This window comes from Fragaria vesca, unplaced genomic scaffold, assembly GCF_000184155.1.
Source record: "Fragaria vesca subsp. vesca unplaced genomic scaffold, FraVesHawaii_1.0 scf0513160_u, whole genome shotgun sequence".
NCBI classification, from domain to species: Eukaryota; Viridiplantae; Streptophyta; class Magnoliopsida; order Rosales; family Rosaceae; genus Fragaria; species Fragaria vesca.
In genome coordinates, this window is record NW_004443448.1 from 1,173,258 (window position 1) to 1,190,355 (window position 17,098).

Consider the following 17,098-nt stretch of genomic DNA (forward strand, 5'->3'; position numbering starts at 1 on the left):
TGATTGCAACAAAAGTTCATTTGACGGATTATAGAAAGACAATTGTACCAACGAACTTTTAAATTCCATGGAGGAGAAAAAGTCCTAGAAGAGAAGCACGTTACCACACTAGCATAATCACTTTCCAACCATAAATAGACTCACCCTCTATCATGAACAATTTTAATTGCCGAGATAACATCATAAAGTTTAGAATAAAAGGAAGTACTTCATCCAAGTGATTAACAAAAACTCTTTAAAAAACCACCTGAGGTATCACAAAACACACCCCGAAAACTTGATGGACCTAGATTGCCTTTTGTCAAACCGTAAGTGTTTACTTTGATCCAAGGGATAATCGGTGACTACCATAAGGCATGCTGAATTCTGGGAGCCTTACCACATTTAGGAGCAACTCCAAGAGAGGTCAATAATTGGGCATCAAGAACACCCCTATAACGACTAGGAGCAAAAGGACTAATTTGCCGAATCCATGCCATAATTGAGCAACACATTGTATAGAAATTAGGGGATCGAGTATCAAACCTTAGCTTCTTCTGAGTCTTCCATATTGCTATGAAAGTAAACATTCCAGCTGCTATCCACAAATTAAATAGCTGTGAGGAGAAATGCTTTTGACAGTAGCTTTCCCAATATTCTAACAGAGAGTCGAAAGAAGATAAAAAAAGTGTTAAATTGAGCAGCCAATAACCATCTCCAGACCCGTTGGGAAAAAAAGCATTGTAAAAATAAATACAATGAAGTCTCACCAGAGCAATAGCAAAGCTGAAAAATAGTCACAACAAGTGTCCTGCCAATTTTCACTCAATCATCAGTTAGACCCTGATCAAATAAAATCCTTCAAACAAAAAAAAAGTAACAAGGTGGAATGAAAGACCGCCATACATTAGAACCTCAATCTTTAACAGTTTGATGATGCCTCAAAATTTCATACCCAACTAAAAAAGTTAACTCACCGTCGGTATAGGGCTCCCAAATACTCATCAATAAGGAGTGCCAAGTCTGAAATCTGCTTTGTCAATAGCGGAAAAGTTTGGCAAAAGAAGAGAGGAAGTTGTCATGAATGATGTGAAATAAAATCTGCCACATGAAGGTTGTTGAAGTATGATCGATTTGAGATACCTAAAGTCTCCAAAGCCTGAAACCATTTATCCTTCCAAAAACACACAGATTTGCCATCCCCAATTAACCATCGACAATTATATCTAAAACTAGAAGCAACTGACCGAATACCTGGCTAAATTGAAGATTTATGATAGCCCAGCTTGCAGGTAGATAAAATAGGATACCTTGACATAACATAATCTCCCCATTGAGAATGAGAAGAAAAAGAATCCCAAGCAAACTTTAGAATAGCAGCTGAATTAAGAGATGAAAGATCATGAATACCAAGCCATCCTTCTAGTTTCGGGGCACAAACTTGAGCCCAAGGAATAGTGACAATCTTTCGAGTCCCTATATTACCAGACCAAATAAAGTTCTATGCCCATGATGTTAATTTCTTCACAAGATACACTGGCCACTGATACACAAAAAAGCTACAAAGTAACATACTCTGAAAAACTGATTGCACCAATTGAGTACAACCAGCCATAGATAGAAGTCGTCCATGCCAACCCATAAGCCTTGATTTTGTTTTATCAGCAATAACTTGAAGATGACACCTCTTAGGCTTGTCACAAAAAATTGGGGCACCCAAATAAATAAAAGGCAATCGACCTGCACGGAATCCTAAAATTCGTTGAATTGGCACCTGCCTAAGATGATACTTGGCACCAAGGTAAAAAGTATTTCTCTCTGTATTGATATATTGACCAGAAGCTAGCTAAATTATAACGGTCAAAAAACCTTCTCAAATTGCTAAGAGATAATTTGCGCCCATGACAAAAACAATAAGGTCATCTGCATATAAAACATGTGAAGGGGGAGTGCATTTTCTAGGAAAAGATATAGGCTTCAATTGAACTGAACCAAGTAATATAGATAAACCACGGCTTATAGCTTTTTCAACAAGACAAAATAATAATGGAGAAAGAGGATCCCCTTGCCTCACACCACGAGAACAAGAGAAAAAACCATGAGGAGAACCATTAATTAAAATTGATAACCTTACCAACTTAAGAATAGTAATGATTCAGTTGTTGAAAATATTAAAGAACCCAAAATTATTAAGGACTCTAAACAGAAAATCACAATGCAGTGTATCAAATATCCATTTCAATCCCCACATTACCATCATAGGCCTTGCGATCAAGCAAATTAAAACATTCAAACACTATCTCAATGCAACAAGAAATCTTCCTACCTAGAAGCACATTGTTCTAGAGATATTATGTCACATTTGAAAATGGTCACACCTCATGTATCAATAGAAGGAATTTGTCTCTCACTAATAGAGAAAAATATACAAGATAAAAGATTTGCGCCTAATCTGACATTGTCATCAAAAGTTCATTGAAGTCATTGGCTCAATGAAGGGTTACAAACATTAGAGACCAATGCTAAAATGATTCTAAATTAACTAGATCATCTACATACTGAACTGTTCTGTAATCATTTTATCTCAAACACCTATGTTTTTTTTTTTTTTTGGCGAGACTCAAACACCTATGTTTAGCGGCCCCCTAATAATTCTTTTTAAACTAATGTTAATAGTGTTTTCAGAATAGTTTGGTTGTTCATTAAGAATATACTGGCACTGTGTCACACGAAAACCCCATGAAAATGGAGGCCTAGTCTAGTTGGGGATCGACTTGGTTCTATGTGTGGAAAATTGAAAGGGACTTCCCTAATTGTTATTTCATACTTCCCACCCTTCCTATAATTTTTCTTTTCTGGGTTCAAAGTTCAAAACCCCAGTCTTAGACCGACTTCGTTACCAGTCTCTATCAGTTTCTAAAAGATTCCCAACAGCTCCCTCAAGTTTTCTCCCTGCGTTACCAGAAACCTCCCAAATGAACGATACTGTACCAATGTAATATGACGTCCTCAAATGCATACTTCAAGAAAGTCACCATCTCCTTGGTATATAATTCTCCATTGATGACTTTAGATTTTGGCATCTGTATATAACTAATATGCTAGTTGTTGCCATTTCGTAGTCGCCAACCTTTTAGTTTATCTTTATATGCAACTCGGATCGATGGACACTTACGTACCCTTAAGGGTTATTCAGATTTTCACTGTTACACAATTTCATTATCGATCTGCCAAACTTTACCATCAATTAGATGCCCAAAACTTTGGTAATTCTTAATGTTTGAAAATCAGAATTTGGATCCTTAAACTAGATAGATAATTAGATATGCATGTGTGAACAATCTTAATTAGTAAGTAAATTAACCATAATGATTCATGTTTTGCTGAGGTAGTCATAGAGAGACTATAATTCAATGAACAACTATTTCATATCCTAATGCAGTGGGGTACTGTTTCTTTCATCACTTGCTGGCGTCTCTCTCTTTGTCTACAAGGTTTTATAGTTAACTTTAATATTCAATGTTTAATCAAACCCTGCATAACATCAAAGTCCCTATAAGAAAAGGTTAGCTACCCTTCACTTCTACCATTTGTGCTTTCGAAAATCCCCTGCTCCTCTTCTCTTGATCCTGGACATGGGAAGAAACATACAAGAAAAGGACATCATGAATGGAAAACTCAAGGTATGCATATCATTTCCTGTTCTGATTTCAAAGAGTTTCATCCGTGAATTTTGTCAAATTTTGATTCCTAAGCATCCATTTTGATTGAACAGGATATACTTAAAGGAGAACTAGAAGAGTTTCCTTCAGGTTCTTCACCAAAATCACCAAACCAAGAAGGTAGACCAACCAGCATGGTCATCAAGGTCAGTTCTATATAATAGCCAATATCTTTGATAACAAGTCTGATATCAGTTTAGGTGTGTCAATTGACTTTTTATGTTAAACTTGGTTATTACAGAAGGCAAATACTATGTTTCCAGCTCATTTGATAGCAGAAGCCATATCCACCCTCCGCGGCCTCGACCTAAGATGGTCAGGTCCAATAACACCTAGTGAGATGCTCTATGTCCAGCAATATGTGTTTGCAAAGTACCCACAGTACTGCAATGGTCTAGTGGACTTAGAAGGAGATAATAGTCAAAAGGTAGAAACTGACAGTAATACTAGTGAAGAGTCGTCAGGAACTCCCAACAAGTCCCCAAGGAACAAAGAGCTCTCCCCTTTCTCTTTCAGCAGCAACCACACTGATCTTGACAGAACCCAAATGGAACCCTCAAAGCTCCTAGACATCCTCACCAAGAAATCTTCATTCCAAGGGACATTTGTGTCAATCCCAGAAGTCCAAGCCAGGAATAGGGCCTTGAAGCATTGTGGTTTGCCAGAGGAGGACTATCTAGTCCTCTTTATGGCAAATTACAAAGATGCTATGGTGATGATTGGGGAGAGTTACCCTTTTTTCAAGGGAAATTACTACATGACCATAGTCAATAAAGAGTTGGATTCCATAAGGGAGTATGCCACTAAGAAAGAATCAAGGGTCATTTCAGCTCCAGAAACTTGGTTGGATTTGAGGATAAAAGGGTCACAACTTAGCCAGTATTTTAGGAGAAAATGCAAGCATAGTCCAAAGGGACTATTCTCATATCCAGCCACAGTCAATGACACTAAATACTCTATGCATTGGATTTCTGAGGCTCATAGGAATTCATGGCATGTTCTTCTTGATGCAACTGGTCTGAATTTAGGGGAGGACCGGCTAGCGCTTGCTATGTATCGCCCGGATTTCGTTCTGTGCACCATCGACAACACACATTCCCAGCCATCTAGTATCACTTGCTTGTTGGTTAGGAGAAAGACATTTGATACTATGGCACCTCCAGCCTAGATTCATCATATATTTCTTTCTAAGTACTAATAATTGATGTTCAAATATAAAAACTGCTTGTAATTTTGTTTTCCTGGTTCCTGTAAACTCGATCTATTTGGCTCCTGGTAATGGGATTGTATTTGTTCCTGTTCTAAGTGGAGCACGGTAGATTTCTTTTCCTACTAATAATTCAATTGAAAACCTAACAGTCTTTGATCATGTACTTTACTTTGATTGTGAATAATGTGTCTTTTTATACCTACTATAACTGTTGCTTAGTACTTGCTTCCATGACCTCTTTTGTCTGCGGTTGGCACCCAATTAGCTAGCCAGAATCATGATTAAATTAAACAACTTGGTGGGTTATTTGTTAAAAATATCAATCATGACCCTAATAACCTTAGTTGTGTTAGGACTTAATCAAATCATGTGAGATTGATCACCTGAAGAATAGATTTCTAGTTAGAGGAGGTACGTAGGAGCAAGGAGAACTGTTCCTTACAACATAGAGGTAATGGTACTTGTCATGTATATTGTTGGATTTCTTATTCTTCTACTACAAGAAAAGGAAAGCATATGTTTACGATTCCACTTATTGATCAATAACCTTTGAGATTTGAAGTTTGAATTAACACATACAAGATGAAATTTAAAAACCAGCAAAAGTACGAATATAATTTTACCGTATTCATCAAAGTTCATAAGTTATATGAGGATGTGCACAAGAAATACAAATTGATTCATCTAAATGTAGTAGTTAATGCCCAAATTAAGTCGTTTTTAAGCAAAAGTTCTTTCTCATATCCTATACTTGAGTATGTTACTTAATTAAAGATGGGATAACACTTGAGATCCTTAAGAACTTATTGATACACAAGATCAGAAACTTGATCATCTTAAACTTGTAAAACTGGTGGGAATGGAAAATGCACATTAGGGCATCGAGTGTTCATTGACTGTCCTTAATGGACGACTGGGTAGAAATGAGCATGATATACCGACATAAGCACAAATGACAAGTGATAGCAGGAGCAAAGCTGTGTGTTTTGTTACTCTTTGTACACAAGAGTTTGAAATTGATGAAGCATCAATAATTCAATTGCAACTGAGGACATGCAATAAGTCATAAAACAATTGGAAATGAGTAGGCGTTTCACCAACACCATTATTATGGTTGTCACCGTCACCACCATGGTTGTTGTCTCAACACCTCGAATGTTAATCTCTCATATTATTGGCATAATTGGTAATTTACTATTCTATATCTATTTTTATGTCAATTTATTCTCTTAGATTATATTTTGATTAATTTGCAATGGTTCCGTCAAATTTGTCAATTCACGCATTTTGGAATAACCAATGTGCTTCCATAAACTTTCAAAGTAGTCATTTGAACCCAAATTTACAAAATTATTCGATATATAAATGGAGGAACGGAAAAATTAATATTACGATCGAAAAGATATTATTTAATTACCAGAAATAAGACTTGGGAAATTGACTTAAGTCATTAATACTGAATCATTCCCTTAGGATTGAAGACTTCCTAAGAATTCATTCCCTCTCCTTGATTGTCAGGAGACGCACCCTATGTTTAGGGTAACCCATTAATCACAAGCCTAACCTGCCAAGCACAAACCTAACTAATCAATCAAGGACAATCGAACCTCCAACAGTTGAAAAAAGAGAAGTAGAAAAGTCCAAAGATCAAAATCTCTGGTCTATTGTATATAAAAAAAAAAATCTCTGGTCTAAATTTTGAGAAGTCGCACAGTTACATAGCCACTAATCATCTCTCTCCTTGGTCCTTAACCTAAAACTGTAATTTCATTTTTGGTAAAAATGGGCCAATTGGGGTAAAGCGCAGCAGAAAGAAAGACCACCTGCAGGACCTTAATTTGATGGTTATGTCGAAACGTTCGTTTATTTTCCAAACAGAAGGTAAAGAAAAATATAGCTGATGCTGAAGCATTTTAACAGAACCGTGCGTCGCTGCCGTTAGTGGCCGAGGGAATCTCAAAATGCCAGAGCCTCCCGACGGCCTTAACAAGGTACTTCCGGCAGAGAAACTCCTCGGCAAAAGCCTTCTCCACCTTCCTGTCCACGTCGTGCAAAAACACGTGCGTCGCACCTGACCCCCGCCTCCTCCTAGCCATAACCGCCGCCGAGAATATCACCGCCATCCGACCAGGCGCCTCGGGAAAGTAACCCCTTGGCGCGTCGATCATGATCAAGTCCCACTCCTTCTCGTACACCTCCTCCGGCAGGTTGCTCAGCGCCAGCTTGCACCTCTCGTTGCCACGTAGCACCGCCTCGGACGGCGCGCACGCCGCTTCGGATTTGTACGAGGAGAGCAGCTCGTCCGCCTGCTTCAGCTGCGTGCGGTAGTTAACGGTCTCGGCCCTTAGCTCCGGCGAGTCCTTAAGGACTGTCTGGACCCACTTGGGGTCCTCCTCGAGGAACAGCGTCGTGCCACGTGGGTTGAATGAGGCCCACATGAGCGAGTCGTAGCCGAGACCGAAGACGAGGAAGTTGCAGGGCGCCCTGGATTTAAGGACGTCGAAGGAGACGCTGATCTCGGCTCGCGATTGTTGCGGGGTCTTAGATGACGTGGCGTAGTGGAGCACCGCCTGGAGCTGTGTTGCCGTGGGGTGATAATCGTCAATGGGATTAGGGAGAGAGCAGAGGAAGGAGGGTCCTGTTCCGGTGAGGCTGGAGATGAACAAGGCGGCGCCGAGGAAGATAACCAAAACGGCGGCTAACAATCTGTTTAGGTTTGTGCGAGTCATCATCTCGATCGTAAGAGAAACGAAAATGAAGATGAAAGGAAGATCTGTGAGAATTTTAGAGGAGAGAAATGAGCGAAGAGAATGAAGAAGGTTACGCCGTTACGTTAGACAGAGATTTTTCAACTGCGTTTCGTATGGCGGGACAAAAATACAAGATTTCTTATCAGGTGAAGGCAACTCATCAAGTGACACGTGTACTCCTGTGGCATGTATAATTAAGATACATTTCCATGCCGCGTATCTACGATCTGGTAGTTGTTATAATCTACGTGGCCGTTACTCATTAGTTATGTATTCTGATGTAAACTCTATCTCTATATAAAGAGACTAATGAGAATGAATAAGAAGACTTCTACCTCCTTCCAATTATTTTCTCTGTGTCTTCTCTTCTTCTTTACTTTTCAACACGTTATCAACATGACTCTACATTTGAGTTGATAACGACCAAATCCTACAAACCCAAAATTGAATTTCCTACACTAAATTTTCTTTGTTTCTATACTCGATGATGATCTGAAAATTACACGGTGCAACTTAATTGTTGTTCTTCACTCGTGTTCTTCATCTATAAGTTTGATTTGTTTATTGTTCATACTCAGATGATTCAATTATTCTATTGCCATGATCGGCATATATACTTTGTTTTACCCAAATAATCTTTATCATTCTCTCTTTTGCTTTGGGTGTTGGGATTTTTGGTTGCTGCGATTAGGGTTTTGTTTAATAACCTTTTGTAGTGCCTTTAATTCATATTAGCTAGTTACTTTGAGTTATCTTGCAATTGTGTTTAAACGTATTATTTTACCCTAAAATTCTCATTTTTTTTTCTTCCGCTAGCTCTAGATCTGCTAACCAAGCACATCCTTGTTCATATTTATTAGACTCTATGATGATCGACGAGTTTATGGTGCACCTTGTTTTTGGGTTTTGCCCATAACACATGATCTACGAGCATTCCACATATATACACAACACAATACTAATAGATCTTGCTATATACAATCTCTTCCTCTCATCAATTTTGGTAAATGGGTCCTTTGTTTCCTCTACTGCATACTGATCAATTGGCTGCAACCATGATACAAATTTTCCGTGATATCTATCAAATATATGTACTATATCTGCTGATCGGTCTTTATGAATATATATATTTTCTTGAGTTCAATTTTGTCTTTCTCTTGTTCTTAATTGATCGCATATTGATCAATTGTGCTAATATGTGAAGCATGATATCCGTATTAGCAAGAAGATCGAGCCTGAAGTCTCTTGATCAAATTATGGAGGGCCTAAAGTCTCTCTACAATCAAATTACCACTTGAAGTTTCTAATAGCTTATGTAATTAACGAGAGCCAGATGTTTCTCAAAGTTATAAAATGATCATTGAAACCACATATTGTGATTCCTAATCATATGAGGGCCTGAAGTTCCTCACGTTATTTTGATATTATGTCCTTGCGTTTAGAGGAGAGCAACAAGATGATCATATTTGATGGAGTTAACGAGACCAGAAGTTTCTGTGCATTTTCTTCATTTATGGAACCGGAAGTTTCCAATGTAAACTTTATTTATTTTCGCTCTTTACAGTTTTCTTATTTTTTTATGCAAATTCATTACTGTACTTATTGTTTAAATTTTATTGTTATTCATACGGGCCAACAACCCTATATGTTGAAGATATGAATTTTGAATGTATGTAATATTGAGCCAGAAGTTTCAATATTGTATTGTAGAACCTGAAGTTCTAATAGTAAAAGTTCGAACTCGAAGCTTTGAGTACAAAATACAAATTAGTGTGACCCAGTTGTCCACTCCACCTTAGAACTTGGAGTTCTAACCGTGTAGACTCGAGTCTTAAGTTTCGAGTATATATATTTGGACAATTTATCTTGAAGTTTTAATGTTGCCAACCTCAAACCTGGAGTTTTGAGGGGGAGTCATATTGCAATCAATATAGATAAGTAATATCTAACTATTGGTCTAAATTTATGATGCACGAGTATGAGTATACTCTTTGCAATTACGTTGCCACCTTATGAGACACTCTTCATGGCATGAGGGGGAGAAAGATTGTTCCTGAAGAACGATGTGGAGTGGTGAGAGTTATTTATCCACCTTCTCATTTTAATGTTGAGAAATGTCTCAGTTAGTGATTTGATAAAAGATCTTGACAAACGTATATGCTAAAAGCATAGGCATTAGCATGGATCAAAGTCTATGAGATCATCTATATTAACTCAAATACTTTATACCCCATTTGATTTGTGGGATGAACATGTATCCAAGTGACATGGTTCTCTTGAAAAGAATGTCATGATACAATGTTAGAGTTTCTAATACGGCTACACATACAAAGGTTGTAGGTACGCCATTAGAGAATAGAGTCTTCGTTAACATATGAATTTAATGTTCTTGACCTCAAACTTGGTTTTGGTTCGCCACTAGCCAATGAACATCTCACTCGAAAGAAAGTGATAGAGCTTTAAACGCGTATTTACGCATGGTCAAAATAAGACAGTCTTCCCGCCGTTCTGGGGAGAATAAGACTACTGTCATTTGAATAACAACGTGAATTTGAGTGGAATGTATCCACTAGGTCTAAAGTTTTAAGCTCCTGGAAAAGAAAGATTATACAGATCCTCTAATGGTCTACATGATATTACAAGTAAAAGATCCACATTCGCTAGATAATATTTGTCCTAGAAGTGACAATATTTGCCCAAGAAGTGGCATGGGTACCCAATATCAAAAATGCATGCATATAAGAATGTGTGGGATCTATGAATGATGATCATCTATGACAATTTACAAATGGTAGCTACCAAAGACCATTAAGAACTGTATTAATCGATGCTATACCACGTTTCATTATGCATGTCGACAAAGCATATTATTGGCCAAATTGGAAAGAGGCAATTCCAATGAAACTAAATATTTGAAACGTGATGAGATACTTTGACCTTTAACCCTACAGATACAAAAGGGTATTTACCACAGTGAAAGTAAATCACTATGATTTGATGTCTACAAAAGACATGAGATTATGAATTTGCCCTTGTACGAATGATACTTTTCTATAAGTACAGTGTTACATGGACGAGAGACTTATGACATGTTGTCATCGTATATTATGAGGGCCTTTAAAGACACATTGATAAACCAAATTCCCAGAAGTGAAGTGTCATTACAAACGTATCGCTTGTCAAATCCTTAAAGGATTCAAGTACATGAATGATTCTAATGTAATTCGATCTATGAATACTTGAGAGAGCCTGAAGCTAATTCATGGAATCAAATAGTCTAAAGCTAGCTCATATATACTCATTCCATTATAATTAACGTCATCAAAATTACCTCAATGAGTACTATGATTAGACCACAAAATCGAATTCGAATTATGATCGTTATGTTGCTACATATTCTAACTTTCAAAGTTATGAATTATTTAGAACTCTTGAAGAGCTTATATGAGACGTATCAGTACACAAATATATTGATGTGTATGGCTGGATACGCCATGACGATGTTTCAGTGCTTTAATGTCAATTAGCTTATGTTGATTAGCTATTACTTAGTGTATGAATTAGGTCATATGACTTAATGAGGTAAGACCCATTTATTGTTTAGCTCTGTTGGTATTATTTCAACTTTGCAGGTTTAAAATTTGATGATGAGCCCCTATATGCAAAGCACACATGGTCTCACTTTAGTGATGGACAAATCAAACCGTTATTTAGTGATGGACAAATCAAACCGTTATTTACGATGCATGAAGCTTGCAACGTTCAGGGGGAGATTCTCATCAGGGGGAGCATCTAGAAGTATGCTACCTAAGATATATGCGCGTTGCACTCTTTTTCTCCTTCGACCAGGGTTATTTTTTTCCCGCTGGGTTTTTCTTACCAGGTAAGGTTTTTAACGAGACAACATTATGCGCGTCTAATTTCATCATTCATTGGTGGACATCCAAGGGGGAGTGTTATAAATATTATAATCTATGTGGCTGTCCACGTAATTACTCATTAGTTATGTACTCTGATGTAAACTCTACCTCTATATAAAGAGGCTAATGAGAATGAATGAGAAGACTTCTACCTCCTTCTAACTATTCTCTATGTGTCTTCTCTTCTTCTTTTCTTTACTTTTCAACAGTAGTCTAGTACTGTGTCACTCTATAATGAATCGATCGGGGTTTAGGGTTCAACACATATTGACCACCTCTGTAATACCTTGACGCCACCGGAGACGTTTAAACGGTGCCTTCCCAGGAGCCTCCACGTCGGCGTGTTGCCGGAGCTTTCTAGGACTCATAGAGGAAGTGCATTCAACTTAAAACACGGGGAATGAATTTTAAGAGATTGTGGGAGAAGCACAAAGTAAACTGTAAATAAGCCCAAAAAGTAAAAAACAGGTCTAAATCAAAACACCGGCAAATCAGAAGGAGACTGTGGCCGCCACGCTAATATACATTTGTGATTTGTTGTAGTATGATGAAATCTTAACAGAGCTTCTGCTATCCTTAATTACAAGTCTCATGGCAACAACTGCGCTGCTCATCGAAGCCAGCCCATTGAAATTGAGGCAAAGCACCCTCTTACGCACTTTTCGTCCTCTTCCCATCAAAACCATTTAGCTATCAACCTTGCTTTGCTCTAGTCCTAGCATATTCCTTGGCCGCCGAGAAGACCCACTACTCTAAATCAGACCATCCCTCTCTGTCTCAGTGCCTCAATGTTTTCAAAGATGATAATCGGCCAGCAGCAGCAAACCCTAATTTTATGAGTAAGTTATGGGAAAAGTGTCTCAAGGCAATGAGGAAACCGGCAACGGCTGCCGTGCTGTTGGGTTTCTTAGTCATGTGACTCATGTACAACCCCAAACTCACCAGCCCTGGCTGCTCCGGTTGGTCGGGTTGGGGCAAGGTGGACATCCAACACCTCGTACAACAAATCTGAAAATTCTAAAACCTACGACGTATTCTATGAACCATTCTGGGACTGCTAACCTCTTTCGGTGTATTTTTTGCCTTTCCCCAATCGTGTGCAGAGTGCATTGATCTTTCTGTGGTGGCTTTTATCTTTTATTGGCCTCTCTCTCTATAGGTCAAACAAGTGTTGTCAAGCTCCAGCTTCAGGTATATAGGACTGTATTTTTGCAAAATATTGTTTCTATTACTATTAGTTAATCTGTTCATGCATTTCACTGGTATTCCTGAAGGTTAAATTGTCGAACACTGCCGAAACAGTGCAAACGGATCTTAACCGGATCGCTGAAACTGCAGAACCAAAATCGCTTGAGGGTTTGAGATATCTTTTGAGAGGTGAGTTGAATGAAAAAGGGCTAGGCCTTACTTTTTGTTAGAGCTATATTTTCCTTCAGGTCTTATGATTTCATTTTCCGGTAAAATACTTGGTTACAGATACAGCAATAGCTCTACTTCGGCAACCTGATTATTGCATTTCCGGTTACACATCTGTGAGTGAATTAATCTCATTCATCCTCTAAACATTAATAGTCTCTAAATTTATGTTTGAATTAATTTAACTACAACTTATATCTAATTTCTCTTGGATCATATACCATTTTTGTTGATATATATGTCCACGTGTCCCTACCAACTTTTGGATGGTCTTGGTCGACTTCTCTTAATGTTGACATTTCACCGCATATTGTATATAATTGGATTGGTTTTTGGCTTTTGCTGAAGCGTGTCTAGATACGTATGCATATCAAGTTAAAACAGAGACTATGTGGATGTTACAAGGAACTGTTAATTAATTTATATATATGCGTATCACTGCTTAATTGTAGGTGGTTACAAACTTTGATAGAGCGGCTGCGCAAGAATTATATCATAAACTTGTTGTAAGAGAGAGGGTAAGATATGACGAAGAGACCATTCTCAATGTGGACAATACAAAAGCTCAAAGCACAGCAAGCCATGCCAGAGATCGATATCGCACAATGACAATATTACGGTAATTAAAAACTTTTGATCAACTTCAGATGTCGACTGAATATCATAGTAAAAAAAGTTTTTACATAGGAAAAAAGGGTCATCAACTTGTTTTTGCTTTTACTTGCTGATAGGTTACAGTATTACTTGTTGCTGAAGGGAACTACTCCAAGTCGCTCACTGTCACTGACAGCAGTGAGGTGAAAAGAATGTTGCAAGAGCTTTTATCCATTGATCCAAGGAAACGAGTATTAGTAAGAACAACAATTTCTACTAGTAGCAACTGTTAAGTTGTATTTTTCTTTTCGTCTTGAGATATATATTTATATATCATTTTCTTTATTGTGCAGGGAGTAGAGGTACTGTGGAGTACTCCTCAGCTATCTTCAAATGCAGCAAGCGGATGTATTAATAGACAATCACCTGATTAACCAACGATCGATGTGTTTCTAAATTGCTAGTCATGTGGCCGTGTTTCTCGCAAGAGATTAGTGTTCTTTTGTTTGAGATAGATGTATTAATTAATCACTGCTTAACCAACGATGTGCTCTACTTCTAGCTAATGATCGATCAGAAGGTGGTTACGTTAGGGTAGATTCACCAAGATCGAACCTCTGCACTACTGGGATGCCAAGATCGATCATCATCGCACTCTAAATTGTGACAACTATAGTTTTGTTAGTGTCAAGATGGAGATTGATTTCGTGTATGATCCTTCTAATTTTCTCATGGGATTTACTTCGAGCCCACGAATCTCATCATTCTCATGTCTTTAACCCTGTTTATATGTAATGAGCCAGTGAGCCAAAAAATAAAAAGAATTGAAATTTACACTCCATTTTTGCTTGTGTTAAAATTGAGTGTAAATTAGAGAGCGTAAAGTAGAATACCAATGGATTGAAACCTCCTACGCAAAAATTTACACCCCTCCCAAAAAAAAATCATAATTGCAAGTTGCAACGTATTCGATTGATTACACACTTAGAACAGGCCGAACACAAACTCTATCAATCACTCAATCAATTGTTGAAACAGAAGTTGGAAAAGTCCGAAAATCAAAATCACCAGTCGACCGTTAACCTTTTGAGAAAAAGTACGACTATTTTCACCGGAACATTACATCGCCACTAATTATCTCTCCCATTAACCTAAACCTATTATTACCATGACCTATCTTTCTCAATTCTTATGGCTTTGCCGCTATGCTATGCTATGCCGAAACATTTTTTTCTTTTCTTTTTCTTTATTAATTTTGTTCTAAGTTTTAACAACAGTACAACACTAGCAGTCGGTGGCGCATTTCAGCAGAAACTTACGTCGGTGGCGTTAACAGCGGAGGGAATCTCAAAATGCCAGAGCCTCCCGACGGCCTTAACAAGGAAGTTCCGGCAGAGAAACTCCTCGGCAAAAGCCTTCTCCACCTTCCGGTCCACATCGTGCAAGAACACGTGCGTCGCACCTGACCCCCTCCGCCTTCTAGCCATCACCGCCGCCGAGAATATCGCCGCCATCCGACCAGGCGCCTCGGGAAAGTAACCCCTTGGCGCGTCGATCATGATCAAGTCCCACTCCTTCTCGTACACCTCCTCCGGCAGGTTGCTCAGCGCCAGCTTGCACCGCTCGTTGCCACGTAAGACCGCCTCAGACGGCGCGCACGTCGCTTCGGATTTGTACGATGAGAGCAGCTCGTCCGCCTGCTTCAGCTGCGTACGGTAGTTAACGGTCTCGGCCCTTAGCTCCGGTGAAGCCTTGAGGACGGTCTGGACCCACTTTGGGTCCTCCTCAAGGAACAATGTCGTGCCACGTGGGTTGAACGATGCCCACATGAGCGAGTCGTAGCCGAGACCGAAGACGAGGAAGTTGCAGGGCGCCCGGGATTTAAGGACGTCGAAGGAGACGCTGATCTCGGCACGCGATTGTTGCGGGGTCTTAGATGAAGTGGCGTAGTGGAGCACCGCCTGGAGCTGTGTTGCCGTGGGGTGATAATCGTCAATGAGATTAGGGAGAGAGCAGAGGAAGGAGGGTCCTGTTCCGGTGAGGCTGGAGATGAACAAGGCGGCGCCGAGGAAGAACACCAAAACGGCGGCCAACAAGCTCTTTAGGTTTGTGCGAGTCTTCATGTCGATCATGTAATAACCAAGATGAAGGAAATGAGCGGAGAAGAATGTGTTTGTGTTTTTGATCTGAGAGAATGAAGAAGGCTTTCGGGGATCCGTTTCATATAGGAGACGTCAATACAAAGAATTTTTGGGTCACTGACATGTACATTTTGTCATTTTCGCAGTGAAAGACGCGAATCTTGTCTTTGTCAACAGAAGTTCCACAAATGCTCGACACGTTCTTTGTGATGGCTACTCGTAAGGTGACACGTGTAGGGGTTTAAATTCCCCTACCATAATCCTTAGGATACCTTTCCATGCGGTACTCATATTACTTTGACTCCTGGAATCCACCATTATCTTACCGGCCTTGTCGCCACCGGAGAGCATTCAACTTAGATGAAGGTGGACTTTCATATGGCAAAGTAGTGAACTTTTTGTCCTGCGGTGGAGGAATTGATGGCGGGTGGCAATAGAAAAAAGAACTTCGTTGAAGTATAAGAGACGGTGTAGTCGTGTTGTTTTCATTTTCGGTTCTTCGTTTTGGTCAATGTTCTTCAAATATAAGGAAACTAGATGCATTGATGATTAATCTGATTACTTTTTCGGTGCTGAAAGAGAGCCCCCCGATCAATGAGAGGTGGTTGAATGGGACATAATTGGTATAACCTCCCTCCCTATCTTATGCAATTTCCCTATCTTATACGATTGGGGAAGAAGTTTCTAACTTCAGTGTGAAAACTATTTGCATTTCATTTACTTATAAGAGTACTATCTCCAACAGTTTCTCTAAAATTTTTCTAAAATAGGAAAGCAAAAGCTAAAATCTCTAAAAAAATTATGCTTAAAATCCAACAGCTTCTCCATTTTAGAGATTTCAGCATTTAATACAACAAAAAAATATATTATATCATTATTAATTATAACAAAAAAACATTATATATTTCATTGTAACAATAAAATACCCAATCAAATATTCTATTGTTGTCTTGAATTTGTTGGAGCACGTGAAAATTTAATTTTAGGGAATAAAGACTTTGCTGCAAATTTGGGGAATGAAAGCTTTTATTTCTTCTACATCCCTATTTTGGGGAATATGATGGAGAAGCTGTTAGACCTAAAAAAAGCTCTATATTCCTAAAAATTGAGAAGTTCAAGAAAATAAGAAAGCTGTTGGAGATGCTTTAAGTGATCGAGTGCATAGAGTCAGGCCCGGACCTGAGATTTTGAGGCCTGAGTCGAACTCTCAGAGTTGGGCCCCTAATTTTTTATATATATATATAAAATAGCATATAACATCCAAAAATATATAGGATTTTTATGCAAAATACTTATTATGCAGATAGGATTCCAAAACCTTGATGGTTTAGTAATCTTAATTGTATTATAAATCCTATCTATACAA

The 17,098-nt window shown here is 38.6% G+C and overlaps 3 protein-coding genes across 3 annotated transcripts; 1 reads left to right on the forward strand and 2 right to left on the reverse strand.

Annotated features, from left to right (window-relative positions):
• The first annotated feature begins 3,422 nt into the window (after positions 1 to 3,422).
• Positions 3,423 to 5,050, forward strand: LOC101310375. The gene is made up of 3 exons (XM_004310034.1): positions 3,423 to 3,662; positions 3,755 to 3,847; positions 3,943 to 5,050. Exons 1-3 carry the CDS (start codon positions 3,615 to 3,617, stop codon positions 4,867 to 4,869), a joined length of 1,068 nt encoding a protein of 355 aa, XP_004310082.1. The 5' UTR covers positions 3,423 to 3,614; the 3' UTR covers positions 4,870 to 5,050.
• A 1,588-nt stretch (positions 5,051 to 6,638) lies between these two features.
• Positions 6,639 to 7,713, reverse strand: LOC101310665 (glucuronoxylan 4-O-methyltransferase 1-like). The gene has a single exon (XM_004310035.1). The coding sequence runs from the start codon at positions 7,641 to 7,643 to the stop codon at positions 6,825 to 6,827; it is 819 nt and encodes a 272-aa protein (XP_004310083.1). The 5' UTR covers positions 7,644 to 7,713; the 3' UTR covers positions 6,639 to 6,824.
• A 6,872-nt stretch (positions 7,714 to 14,585) lies between these two features.
• On the reverse strand, positions 14,586 to 15,781 carry LOC101310955 (glucuronoxylan 4-O-methyltransferase 2-like). Its single transcript, XM_004310036.1, has one exon. It carries the CDS (start codon positions 15,721 to 15,723, stop codon positions 14,896 to 14,898), a length of 828 nt encoding a protein of 275 aa, XP_004310084.1. The 5' UTR covers positions 15,724 to 15,781; the 3' UTR covers positions 14,586 to 14,895.
• Between the last annotated feature and the right edge of the window lie 1,317 nt (positions 15,782 to 17,098).